The sequence below is a fragment of the Nematolebias whitei genome, chromosome 8, assembly GCF_014905685.2.
Source record: "Nematolebias whitei isolate Nwh7 chromosome 8, NemWhi1, whole genome shotgun sequence".
In the NCBI taxonomy this organism is placed as follows: domain Eukaryota; kingdom Metazoa; phylum Chordata; class Actinopteri; order Cyprinodontiformes; family Rivulidae; genus Nematolebias; species Nematolebias whitei.
In genome coordinates this window covers 2472782-2486331 of record NC_056505.1, presented here as the reverse complement: position 1 = coordinate 2486331, position 13550 = coordinate 2472782, and the positions used below count along the sequence as shown (strand labels likewise).

Below are 13550 nucleotides of genomic sequence, written 5' to 3'. Positions count from 1 at the left end.
GACTATCCCTTTAACGAGCCGCTGACTCAAGTCACCGTTACAGAAATGTCCAGACTATCCCTTTAACGAGCCGCTGACTCATGTCACCGTTACAGAAATGTCCGGACTATCCCTTTAACGAGCCTCTGACTCATGTCACTGTTACAGAAATGTCCAGACTATCCCTTTAACGAGCCGCTGACTCATGTCACTGTTACAGAAATGTCCGGACTATCCCTTTAACGAGCCGCTGACTCAAGTCACCGTTACAGAAATGTCCAGACTATCCCTTTAACGAGCCGCTGTCCCTCATGGAGCCATCGTTTTATTTCGGTGTTGTTGGTTTAAAGAGCTTCACTGAAAGCTGCTGACGACCTGAGGTGTCAGTCGATACCTGCTGGAACAAATGGGTCAGAACCGGGCTTCTGGAACAAACGGGTCAGAACCGGGCTGCTGGAACAAACGGGTCAGAACCGGGCTGCTGGAACAAACGGGTCAGAACCGGGCTGTTGGAACAAACGGGTCAGAACCGGGCTGCTGGCGCCGCTGCACCTCACCTTCTTGACGAGGATGGTGAGGCCCTGGTACTTGAAGGGTTTGGAGAACTCGATGTACTGGGCGCGCTCGTTGTTGATGGTCAGGGGGGCCACGATCATGTCGGCCAGGCCCCCCAGCAGCTCCCCCATCATCCCGTTCCACTCCTTCTTGTTGCTGTTGTTCACCTGCGGGGCGGAGGTCAGAACCCTGGTGAGGCGCTTCCACTGGACCACCATCCCACAACTCTTTTGAGATCCCAGAACTTGAACATCATATTTTTATATATTTGTCATGAATGAAATTGTTTTATTTTGTGTTTTACATCAAAGTACAGATAAATTTGACAGGAATAAAAAATCAAACGCAGTCTGTTGGCTCCGTTTGGTTTGTTAGACACGATTATAATTAAATAAAATATAATTAAACTGAATCAACTGGACTGGATGTTTCCAAATGGATTTATTTGTTTCACCGTACGACTCTCAGTGGAGCTGGTTCCCTTTTAATGAACAGAACATTAAAAATAATGCAGAGCAGAACTTTGGCATTTTAGGTCACAAATACAAAAACAACATTTTCTCTGCTCCCGGGTGCTCAGGGCTTAATCTGAGCCGGATCCTGCAGGAACAAGATCCGGGAACTCTCTTTTTTGACAGGGTGCGTTCCAGTAACTGCTTGGATCCAGTAACTCTCAGGCCTAGCAATAATAAAGGTATGAACAAATTTGACCGCCTTCAACGAATAAAGCCTATATTGGATATGTAAACTGAAAATAATTACATAAACACTCATTTTAAACATAACAAGCTTCCTAACATCACATCAGAGCAGTCGCTTCCATTTCTGCTTCTACTCTAAAATAAATCTCCGCCCCTAAAAGTTCAAAGTCATGAGCAATTTGATTAAAAAACTAAAATATAATTAAAGTTTTGCACTATTCAATATATATATATAGTATATATATGTACTACATATATATACTATATAAGTTCCTGCACTCTTGTGAACAATGTGATGTGTGGATCTCTGCAGGAGTTATCTGAACCTTCGCTGAACTGGAAAAAGAGACGATGATCTCGGCTCATCATGTCTGTCGTGCAGTCAGAGTATTCGAGCGATGTCGGAGCGACCGGGACGCTTCTCTGAGCAGGAGGATTGACAGCAACTCTTTTCTAAGTCAGTGACAAAGAGCTAAATATTAGGCAGTTTTTTCAAAGTGCGGCCAAAACCTTAGAGCAGCGCTTGTTGTCCCACGGTGCGGAGCAGGGAGGAGGACGAGGAGGCGCACCTGACCGCGGTGTGGGACATACTAAACAACTAGTAAGGTAAGAATGATCCTGCACTTAATACACCTATAAATCACACAAAGTGTTTAAAAGTCAATTATACATATGAACTGGCTTCACTGGTGATTTTAGCCTCTTTTTGGGAGAAGGGGTTCTCTGCAGGCCAAAAGTGGGAGTTTCTGGCTACTAGGCGTTTGTGGGGGGCAAACACTGATTGGCAGCTGTATCTGCTGCTCTTTAGTTAAGTTACGTCAACTCTTTTTTAAAACTGAAGGTTTTTAAGAACCAGCGTTAAAGCTACTGTCAAACACAAGAAGATTCTCTTGTTCTTGGTTGTAGCTGCACCTGACAGGTTGTCTTGAGTCTGGTCTGGGTACAATGAAATATGAAGCATCTGAAGAGAAACCTGCTCCATTTGTCAAAAAGTCTGGTCTCAATTAAAGATCATGAGTCCTGTAATGACATATAGGCCCAAAACAAAATGTTCTCTTTAGAAGAAGATCTATCTATGAAAGGAGCTGAAACATGGAGAAGGACTGACCCTTAAAATGTGAGACAGCTGAGGAAGTGAACCAGTAAACAGAATACCTGCTCCAGGTGCAGAACTCTGACAGAAACTGACAATCACTCATCTGCACTGACTGCAGGTTGAACAAGACAATGTGAAGTTAAAGGAACCAACCTTTGTCCCAAGGCCAGTTTAAATATCATTAATATTTTTCTTTCTTTATGAATCAATTGTAACTATTTTCACATTTTTCAACAACCAAAATGGATTGTTTTTTAATGTTATGGCTTGGTATTAAAAAAAAACATTTAACTCTCCCCACTACCCAGTTATTTTGCTCTTATTTTGAAATGTAACCGGAAGTTCTGTGTTGAGAGGCGGAAAGAGAAGTTATGGAGACGCCGCTAACGTCGAACCGAGACGCCGCCAGTGTTGAACATGAGACGCCGCTAATGTCGAACTGGTTAACACCATAGACATAATATGCCTGTGGGTAACACAATCTGCCAATAACGCCTTGTTTTTAGACATAATGTGTCTGTGGTTAACACAAACGGCTAGTTTTCGTTCAACCTTTTTTTCTATCGTCCAATCAGATGTGGCCGGCCAGACACGCCCATTTTTCTATCATCCAATCAGATGTGGCTCCCGGGATACACCTCGTCCAATCAGATGTGACCCGCCAGACACGCCCATTTCCTATAGTCCAATCAGATGTGGCCCCCCAGATACGCCCATTTCCTATAGTCTAATCAGATGTGGCCCCCCAGATATGCCCATTTCCTATAGTCCAATCAGATGTGGCCCCCCCAGATACGCCTTCCGAATTTGCCTGCAGCAATACCTACTTGCTTTTTGGGGCACTCAAGCACCCCTAAAGTTTAACTCAGCACCTCTGAAAAATAAAGAAACCATCATAAGGATTGTGTAAGGAAACAGTTCTCAAACCTTAGATTCACCAAAATATGGAATAAATGATGACAGTCTTAAAGGGGCCAGTAAAATCTATGATTTTTTTTTTTGCACCAGTCGCGCCACCTGTCAATCAATCCAGTAGGCATGTCAGCAACTAACCAATCAAAAACCTCAGTTTGTCCTGAAGTGAACGCCTCTTACCTGCAGAGCTGCAGTGGTGTTGCATTACGAACGCTTTGCAGTCAGAGATTTCAATAATAATTGAATTTACATATTTTGTTTCATATTAATCTACTGTACTAAACCTTTGTAAAATACACCAGAATGCAGGAAATGGATTCTACTTTATTCAAAATTCTCAGGGGGAGGACTCCTAGACCCCCCCCGTACACACACACATACACCTGGCCTGCCCGCTATTCTGCTTCCGATTATTCCAAAGTCAGCTGTCAGGAGGCAGCATCTTGAGCAGGGAGGTCCAGACATCTCTCTCCACAGCCACCTCTTCCAGCTCTTCTTGGAGGGCACCAACATGTCCCCAGGCCAACAGAGAGACCTAGTCTCTCCAGCATGCCATGGGTTTTCCCCGGGGTTTCCTCCTAGTCGGACATGCCCGAAGCACCTCCCTAGGGAGGCACCCAGAGAGCATCCTTATCAGATGCCTGAACCACCTCAACTGGCTCCTCTCGATGTGGAGGAGCAGTGGTTCTACTCTGGGTCTCTCCCAGATAAATTAACTTCTCACCCTATCTCTAAGGGAGGGTCCAGCTACCCTCCAGAGGAAACTCATTTCAACCACCTACTACAATCTCATTCTTTCTGTCCCTACCCAGAATGTGTGACCATAGGTGAGGGTAGAAACGAAGACTGACCAGTAAACAGAGAGCTTTGCCTTACAGCTCAGTTCCCTCCTCACCACCACGGTCTGGCACAGAGTCCACAATATTGTAGCTGAACCAATCCATCTGGCAATCTCACACTCCATTCTTTCCTCACTTGTGAACTAAATCCTGAGATACTTGAACTCCTCCACTTAGGCAGAACCTCACCCTCGACCTGAAGAGAGTAGTCCACCTTTATCCAACTGAGTACCATGGCCTCAGATTTGAAGGTGCTGATTCTCATCCCAGTCGCTTCACATGGTTACTTCCATAGGAACCAAACAGCCCATAACAACGGGCCCCCAATCCCAAACTCATGGAGCACCTCCCACAGTGTGCCCCAAGGAACACAGTTGAACCCTTTTTTCCAGACTGGATGGGCAAACTCCCATGACCCCCTGAGAATCCTAGTGATGGTAAAGAGCTGATCCAGTGTTCCACGACCAGGATGCAACCTACGTTGTTCCTCCTGGAGCTGAGATTCGACCAATGATCAGACTTGTTTCTCCAGTACCCCCGAATAGACCTTACTAGGGAGGCTAAGGAGAGTGATGCCCCTGTATATGGAGCACACACTTCGGTGCCCCTTTTTGAATCCAGGAAACACTACCCCAGTCTGCCAAGCCAGTGGCACTACCCAGATGTCCAAGTGATGTTGCAAAGGGGTGTCAACAAAGACAGTCCTACAACATCCAGGGTCTTAAGGAAATCAGGGTGAATCTCATCCACCCCTGAATTCCTGCCATCACCCTGATTTCCTGCCACCACGAAGCTTGTTAACCACCACTGCAACCTCAGCCACGGTTATGGACAGATCAACCCCAAAGTCTCTTGATACAGCTTCCTCCATGGAAGACATGCCAATGGGATTTATAAGGTCCAAGAAGTATTCCTTCCACCTCCTGACAACATCACTGGTTGAGGTCAACAGCACCCCACCTTCACTGAACACAATGTTAAAAAGCTCTGTTTTAAAGCGCTGCTTTCCCCTCCTCAGCCGCCATATGGTTTGCCAGAATCTCATGAGCCTACCTAGAGTCTCTATCCAAGGCCTCATCAAACTCCTCCCTTATCCAAGATTTTGTCTCAGCAAAGGCTGCAGGCTCCTTGGTCCTTTTTCATTCAACCTTTATTTAGACAGGTAATCCCATTGAGCCTCGAGGATTCATTTACAAGAGAGATCTGATTTCAACAAAGAAAGATGACAACAATGGACACCTCCAGTACTCCTCAGCTTCCTCTGGAGTCCCACCAACCAACAAGGTCCGATGGGACTCCTTCTTCAGCTTGACAGCCTCCCTAACCCGGGGTGTCCACCACCAAGTTTGAGGATGGCCACTGCAAGAAGCACATACAACTTTGCGGCCGGCCACAGCTCAAGGCAGCTACCTCAACAATCGAGGCGTGGAACATGGCCCATTTGGATTCAATGTCCCCCGCCTCGGCTGGGATGTTGTTAAAGCTCTCCCAGAGGTGTGAGTCAAAGTTCTTTCTGAAGAGTTATTCTCCCAAGCATTCCCAGCAAACCCTAACTGCATATTTGAGTCTACTGGGTCTATCTAGCATCTTCCTCCACAGTCTGCTCCAACTCATTACCAGGTGGTGAGCAGTTGACAGTGCAGCGCCTCTCTTCACCCGAGTGTCCAAAACAAATGGTCGCTAATCAGATGACACGACTACAAAGTCAATCATCGATCTCCAACCTAGGGTGTCTGGAGCACCCTTATGTTTGAACATGGTGGACGTGATGGACAAACTATGACTAGCACATAAGTCCAACAACATAACACCGCTTTGGTTCAGATCAGAGAGGTCGTTCCTCGCAATCGCACCTCTCCAGGTCACACTGTCCTTACCCACATGGGCATTGAAGTCCCCCAGCAGAATAAAGGAGACCCCAGATGGTGCACCTTCCAGCACCCTTGCCAAGGACTCCAAGAAGACCGGATACTCTGTACTGCCATTGTCTTGGCACAAACAACAGTCAGGGCCTGTCCCCCCACTTGAAGGCACAGGGAAGCCACCCTCTCATCTACTGGGGAAAACTCCAACACACAGGCACCAAGTCAGGGGGGAAAAAGTAGACCTACACCAGTTCAGCACCCCTTACCAAGGGCAACTCCAGAGTGGAACAAAGTCCATTCCCTCTCAAAGAGATTGGTTCCAGAGCCCATGCTGTGCGTCGAGGTGAGCCCAACTATATCTAGTTGGTACCTCTCAACCTCACGTACAAGCTCAAGCGCCTTCCCTGCCAGAGAGGTTACGTTCCATGTCCCAAGAGCCAGCTTTGGTAAGACAGGGTCAGAGCTCCAAGACCCCGCCTTCAGCCACTGCCCATGGAGTCATGCACCTGACTTGTATGGCCCTTTCTGCATGTATGTTGCGCCTTCGAGCTGAGCCTGACCAGGCCCCATGGGTAGAGACTCAATCACCAGGAGCTCGCAGACAAGCCCCTCCCTCAGACCTGGCTCCAGGGTGGGGCCCCAGTAACCCACGTCCGGGCAAGGGACACTGAGCTCCTTGTTGTTGCTTGTCATAAGTCTTCCATTCACTCTTTGTCTGGACTGTCCCCTAAGACCAATCTGTCTTGGGAGACTGGCAGTGCAGCTCCTAGGATCATTCAGGCAAACATACTCCTCTACCACAATAAAGTGGCTATTCAAGGAGTGTACTTTATCTAACACCATTAAACTATTAAACACAAAAAGGCTTTAACTGTTACTGTTCATGTTTTTCTGTAATTTGAGTTAGTTCCTTGAGGTTATCTTTTAGTTTCATTCTTTGTGGTTTACGTTTATTATTGTCCTTTAGGTTCTGCTGTGTCTTCCTCGTCAGTTTAGCTCTTTCCTCTTTTGTACTTATTGTTAGGTTTTGTTTTAGTTTTCTGGTTTAGCTCTTGTTCTGTTTTACGTACCATTCCTCATTTACCCTTTGTCTGCTGCCCTCACCTGATCTGACCACCTGTCCCTGATCTGTAATCAGCCAGGCGTGTTGTTCATGTTTCATTCATGTCTCCTTACATTCTTGGATACCATTCTTTTCTTTTTAGCTTTAGCTAGCCTTTAACTACATTTAGCCTTTTGCTTTGTTTTTGCTTATTTTAGCTAGTATTCTGCATTTTTTTACTTTAGGCACTCAGTTCGGCACCTACTCTGGTTATGCAGCCCATCTTGTAAACGTTTTGAACTATGAGCTCCCGCCTTGTGTTAGTGCTCAAACTAGGTGTTGAAACTGATTCTCAGCTACTACCACACCAGGTCTTGTCTCAATATCTGGAAAAGTCACTGAAATTATATAGCTTATTCTGTGTTTTTAGAGTCAACTGGTTGTGTCGGCCATCTTGAATCAGTTGCTCTAAAAGTCAATCAGAGGAATATTCAATGATTTAATGAGTTTTATCAAAATCAATCAAATAGTTTGTGAGAATTTTTTGCTAACAGACAAAGCAATTACATGTTCATTCTCCTTTTATGGAAGCAAGTGATAAAAGCAGCTGAAGTCCAAAACTAAAACTATGTGAGACCTTCAGAACCTCTGTAGAACTAGAGCAGAGCCAGGTGGAACATGTTGTCTGATCTGCGACATGACGTCAACTTACTCGCTCTTGAGTTCCAAATTTCCCATCAGCCACCAGGTGAACCTCATAGGTGAAGTTCATGCTCATGGCCAGCTTGATGAGCAGGTCAATGCAGAAACCGTAGCAGCACTGAGGGACGACGGGCTGACCTGAGCACACAGAACCATTTCAACAAGTTCTTGGTTAAAATAATCAGTTCAGAGCAGCAAACTCTGAGGTCAGGGGTCATGGAGTCAGGGGGGGGGGGGGGGGGGGTCAGGGGATTCTCACAGAGCAGAATAGCAGTGTCTGGGTACCTGGTATGGTCCCATTGGGTCCAGTACAGATCACCTTCTTGATCAGAACTCCGTTGACCGTGTACTCTTCTTTACACGTGCCGTCGCTCTTCGTCGGCTTCACGTAAACAAATGGCTCCTGATGGATCGTGACAATCTGAACACACAAACAGATTTTACACTCAGACGGACTCTGGTGTTAGAAGAAAAACACAAAGCTGTTTACACGACTTTATTCTAAAACCGTAGAAGTCAACGTGGCAACATGTTTAATAAAAACTAAAGTGCAGCAGTCCTCGTATGGAGCCTGGAGGCGCACCACCACTGGATTGACTGAAGCCTCGTGAACACAAATTAGTTCTGCGTATTTCTGAAGAGACATCTTTGACTCATCTGTCACCAACCCAACATCGCTCCATCTTTACCTCCACGCTGCCTGATTCAAAATGGTTGCCACAGCCAATTAACCTTCACACGCACACAGAGGCTATGCACCTTATTCCTGGGGGCTCTACTGTCTAAATGATTCTGGGTCTAACTTCCTGTCAGACAGGAAGTAGCAGTAAACTTTGGTTAACCATGGTTGAGGAGCACGACCGCGGTTTATTTGAAAGTAATTTACATTCAGTTCAGCAGATAAAACTTTGTTTTTGTTTTGTTCACATTTATTTAACAACCATAAAGTTTACTAAAATAGCGGTGATGCGTTCAGGTACCTGTTGTGTTCAGGGCTGCAAAATAACCAGACCAAACTAAATCAATGGCTACAACAACAGAGTTTGAACACGGACCAAAACAAAAAGAGTTCCTGTGAAAACAGGTTTAGTTTCATCTCCTACCTACAGATGAGGAATTAAGAAGAATGTGTCTGAAAAATGTGAACTTGAAGAGACCACCCAAAACTCTGCATGTGAGCTCATTTCACTTTGTTGACAAACGACCGACGGAGGAAAACCTGCATCCTACTTTGTGTCTGGACGACAATAATTCACCGGAGAAGAGACACCAGGTCCTCAGGAGGATTGAAAACAGTGACGAGAACATCAGGTCTGATTTCAGGTGTATGGAGGACACAGCTTTCCTGGTTAGAGATTCATGAGTCTAACAGCCTCAGGGTAGAAGCTGTTCTTCAGTCTAGTGCTTCTACACTTAATGCTCCTCAACCTCCTTCCTGAGGGGAGCGGGGCAAAAAGTGTGTGTGCTGGGTGAGTGTGGTCCTTCATGATGCAGGTGGCCCTCTTCCTGCATCTGGAGGTGTAGATGTCTGTGATGGTGGGGAGACTGACTCCAACATCTTCTGTGCAGCCTTCACCACTCTCTGCAGAGCTTTTCTTTCTGCAGCTGTGCAGCCTCCATGCCACACGTTGATGCTGGAGCACAGGATGCTCTCCACTGCACACCTGGAGAAGGAGGTGAGGACTGAGCTTCCAGACGTAGTTAGTAGATGTAATCTGCAGCCACTTCTTCAGCTCGTCCTCCATCCCTTGTCCTCAGCAGGCAGCGGTCTGATCATATTGTTCTGTTGGAGCTCTGACAGGTGGTGTTCCTACATGTTTAAATTCAATCCACAATGCTCAGAGAAACTAACATTAGCTCGTACTGTTCACACATAAACAAACAACGGTTCTGGTCTGCGCCGGAAGTAGCGTCCATAATTCACACAAGCCAGCACGAGGGGTAGGAGTAAGGTGGATAACAGTTAATTTACAGAAGTTGACCTAAACCTCTTTGTGGTAGCAGCTGAGAGTCTGTTTTCTAAATGATGAACTCCTCGTCAGGCGTGGATCAAACCGTTTCCTGCTCGAGTCTGAAACTGATCTTTGTTGGTTTTCTGAATGAGTTCAGCTGGATGCTGGTCTGAGCTCTCAGGTTTGCTCCTCTCTGCTCCTTCACGCCTGCTTTAAATGTTCTCAGGGACATTTGTGTCTAAGTTTCTGCTGGTGAGGAAGAGGAGGTGAAGAAGAAACAAGCAGACAGGACGAAGAGAACATGATGGACTCTAAACATGATTTATCTGAACGTCACCACCGTTTGGTTGTTCTGTTGTAAAATAATCTGACAGACGAGGACAAACTGGGTCTGAGCCAGTGTCAGTAAATGTGTCCAACTGAACCTGAAAGCAGCCGTGGCGTGTTCCGCAGAGCCAGACAGACCTTCAGTTTGGTTGACATCTGGTATCCGACAGGTTTCTCCGTCTCTCCTCCAGGCCAAATGATTTTCCTCTGAGGGTTCATGACAACCTGAAGAACAAACACGTGTTAGACTCGGGCTGGAAGTTATTCCATGCAGGTCTCGGTGTGACGGACCGGCTAAATGACAGCATCAATTCTTCATCTGAACATTCATATTTAAAGAGGCCGGAGGCTCTGAGGCTCCCCGCCCGCCTCGGTTCAGGTCCAGCTGTGGTTTCTGTCGGCAGGTTAGACTCACATCTGCTGGTTCAGTTCAGTCAACAAAGTTCTGCTGTTTAAAGGTTCTGTCACATTTTGAACATTTCATTCCTGTGTGTTGTTGTATTAACTCTAACGTTAAAATGTTCAGCTCGGTTTGGATCAACGTGCTGTAGCTTTCAGTTTCTGTAGATTTTAGAAGCTTTTACTTATTTAACAGTTTTTATAAACATTTTCCCAAAAACAAGATGTTTTCTGTTCTTCAAAACCATTGTTCTCTTTGTAATCGAGTAGCTACTGGCTCAATTTTTATCTTTTTCATCTGAATTTTAGGTCTTAGCTACAGTTAGCTAATTTTAGCTTTTAACTATAAGAAGTGATGAGCTCATGTGACTCTTTATAGATAAAATTGTTTCAATTAGGTAAAAAAATCGAATCAACATTCCTAGTATCACCTCTGGTTCTGTGTCAGATGAGACAACTTAAAAATTTTCTCTAGAACCTGATTAACCTGAGATTTATTTTTTTATTTTTTTTGCTAAGCACTTCTGGATAGACACAAACTGCATTTCGTTGCTTTGTACTTGTGACGTGTGACAATAAAGTTGAATTCTATTCTATTTATATTTGGACTGTTTCTGTCCTGTTTAGCTCTCTGAATTCCATCCATCCATCCATCCATCCATTATCTTTACCCGCTTCTTCTATTTTGGTCACGGGGGTTGCAGGTGCCCATGTCCAGCAATCACTGTGCGAGGGGCGGGGTACACCCTGGACATGTCTCCAGTCCATCACAGGGACACATAGAGACAAACGAGACAAACAACCATTCACTCTCTCACTCACACCTAGGGACAATTTAGAGTTACCAATCAGCCTAACATGCATGTTTTTGGTCTGTGGGAGGAAACCGGAGCACCCGGAGAAAACCCACGCATGCACGGAGAGAACATGCAAACTCCACCCAGAAAGGCCCCTGGACCGGGGTTTGAACCAGGGACCTGCTCGCTGAGAGGCAGCAGCTCTACCAGTTGCACCACCGTGCTGCCCTGTTTAAAGATGTATTTCCCTTAATTAAAAACTATGTCTTGGATCTAATTAATTTGTCTCTAATAAATGATTACGTACCACAGAGCTTTAAGGTTGCTGTAATTAACCCTTTACTTAAGAAACATAACCTTGACTAAAAAATACTAGCCAACTATAGACCTATATCTAATCTAACTTTCATCTCAAAAATTCTAGAGAAAATAGTTGCAGGTCAGTTGCGTGAACATCTACAAAGAAGAGTTTCAGTCAGGGTTTAGAGCTCACTACATGCACTGAATCTGCACTAGTGAAAGTTTTAATGATATTCTCATGGCCTCTGACAATGGACAGGTGTTAAATTGGTGTAAATCATATCTATCTTATAGATTCCACCTTGTAAATGTAAATAATGAATCTTCATCATACAGCTAAATTAGTCATGGAGTTCCTCAAGGTTCAGTGTGTGGACCAGCCAGAAAGCACATCAGTGAGTTCCTCAGGCGGCTGAGACGAGCTGGTCTGGAAGCTCAGTCCTCACCTCCTTCTACAGGTGTGCAGTGGAGAGCATCCTGTGCTCCAGCATCAACGTGTGGCATGGAGGCTGCACAGCTGCAGAAAGAAAAGCTTTGCAGAGAGTGGTGAAGGCTGCACAGAAGATGTTGGAGTCAGCCTCCCCACCATCACAGACATCTACACCTCCAGATGCAGGAAGAGGGCCACCTGCATCATGAAGGACCACACTCACCCAGCACACACTTTTTGCCCCGCTCCCCTCAGGAAGGAGGTTGAGGAGCATTAAGTGTAGAACCACTAGACTGAGGAACAGCTTCTACCCTGAGGCTGTTAGACTCATGAATCTCTAACCAGAATAATCACATCATGTTGCTGCTGATCTTCTACTGCTGATTTATTTCATGCTGCTGTGTTCATTCATACTCATCTACTCACACAGACTCATGTACGTGCTGCTGTTATTCGGAGTATTATTTTTGTACTACTAGTGCTTAGTTCTAGATTTTTTTTGCTTTGTTTTGTTTTTGTTTTTTTGAATGTCCAGAGGACCAGATTGAACTTTTTTGGACTTAGGAATGAATGTTTCAGTCTTTCTCCCTCCTTAGATGCATTAATCTGTCCTCCAGCTCTAATGTTAAAAATCTTGGTGTTATTTTTGATCAGGACATGTCTTTTATCCCCCACATTAAAAACGTTACTAGAACCTCCTTCTTCCACCTGCGTAATATCACTAACATTAGAAACATCTGATCTAAAGATGATGCAGAAAAACTGGTCCATGCATTTGTCACGTCTAGACTGGACTATTGCAATGGTTTATTATCTGGGTGTCCAAATACTTCTTTAAAACGTCTTCAGTTGATCCAAAATGCTGCTGCCAGAGTCTTAACTGGAGTTACTGGGAGAGATCATCTCTCTCCAGTTTTAGCTTCTCTCCATTGGCTCCCTGTCAAATCCAGAATAGAATTCAAAATCTTACTTCTAACCTACAAAGCTCTCAACAACCTAGCTCCATCTTATATTACAGATCTTATTGTTCCATATTTTACTAACAGAGCACTTCACTCTCAGACTGCAGGTTTACTTGTGGTTCCTAGAGTTTCCAGCAGCAGAATGGGAGGAAGATCTTTCAGTTCTCAGGCTCCTCTCTTGTGGAACCAACTTCCAGTTTCTGTCCATGAGGCTGACACATTGTCCAGTTTGAAGACTGGGATTAAGACTTTCCTTTTTGATAAATCCTATAGTTAGGCTTGTTCTGCTGCTATAGACTTAGACTACTAGAGGACAAACTGACCTCATGTTCTTAAATGAATTGTTAAAACTGAATAGTTTTCATTTGATACTATTTCTATCTTAACATGTGATTCTTGACCTGCCATTGTGTATCTATTCCTACCAAACCCAGCCGGTCGAAGCAGATGGTCCTCTTGTCCTGATCCTGGTTCTGCTAAAGGTTTCTTCCTCATGAGGGAGTTTTTCTTTCCACTGTCGCCTTCATGCTTGTTCAAGATGAGAGTTCTGTGATGGAGTTAAACTCAGAGCTGCTCCTCAGATAAATAATGTTCAATTATTATTTTATAGATGAATGTTTCTGTTCAATTATTATTTTATAGATGAATGTTTCTGTTCAATTATTATTTTATAGATGAATGTTTCTGTT

At 44.7% G+C, this 13550-nt stretch overlaps 1 protein-coding gene across 1 annotated transcript in view; it reads right to left on the bottom strand.

Moving 5' to 3' along the window:
* The window catches only part of grin1b (glutamate receptor, ionotropic, N-methyl D-aspartate 1b), a 66289-nt gene that overhangs the window by 16343 nt on the left and 36396 nt on the right, over window positions 1-13550 (bottom strand). The window contains exons 9-12 of the mRNA XM_037679988.1: window positions 10112-10198; window positions 7980-8115; window positions 7705-7832; window positions 537-701 (exon numbers count right to left, since the gene is read on the bottom strand). Coding sequence (XP_037535916.1) covers window positions 537-701; window positions 7705-7832; window positions 7980-8115; window positions 10112-10198 — 516 coding nt within the window. The remainder of the gene's footprint in view (window positions 1-536; window positions 702-7704; window positions 7833-7979; window positions 8116-10111; window positions 10199-13550) is intronic.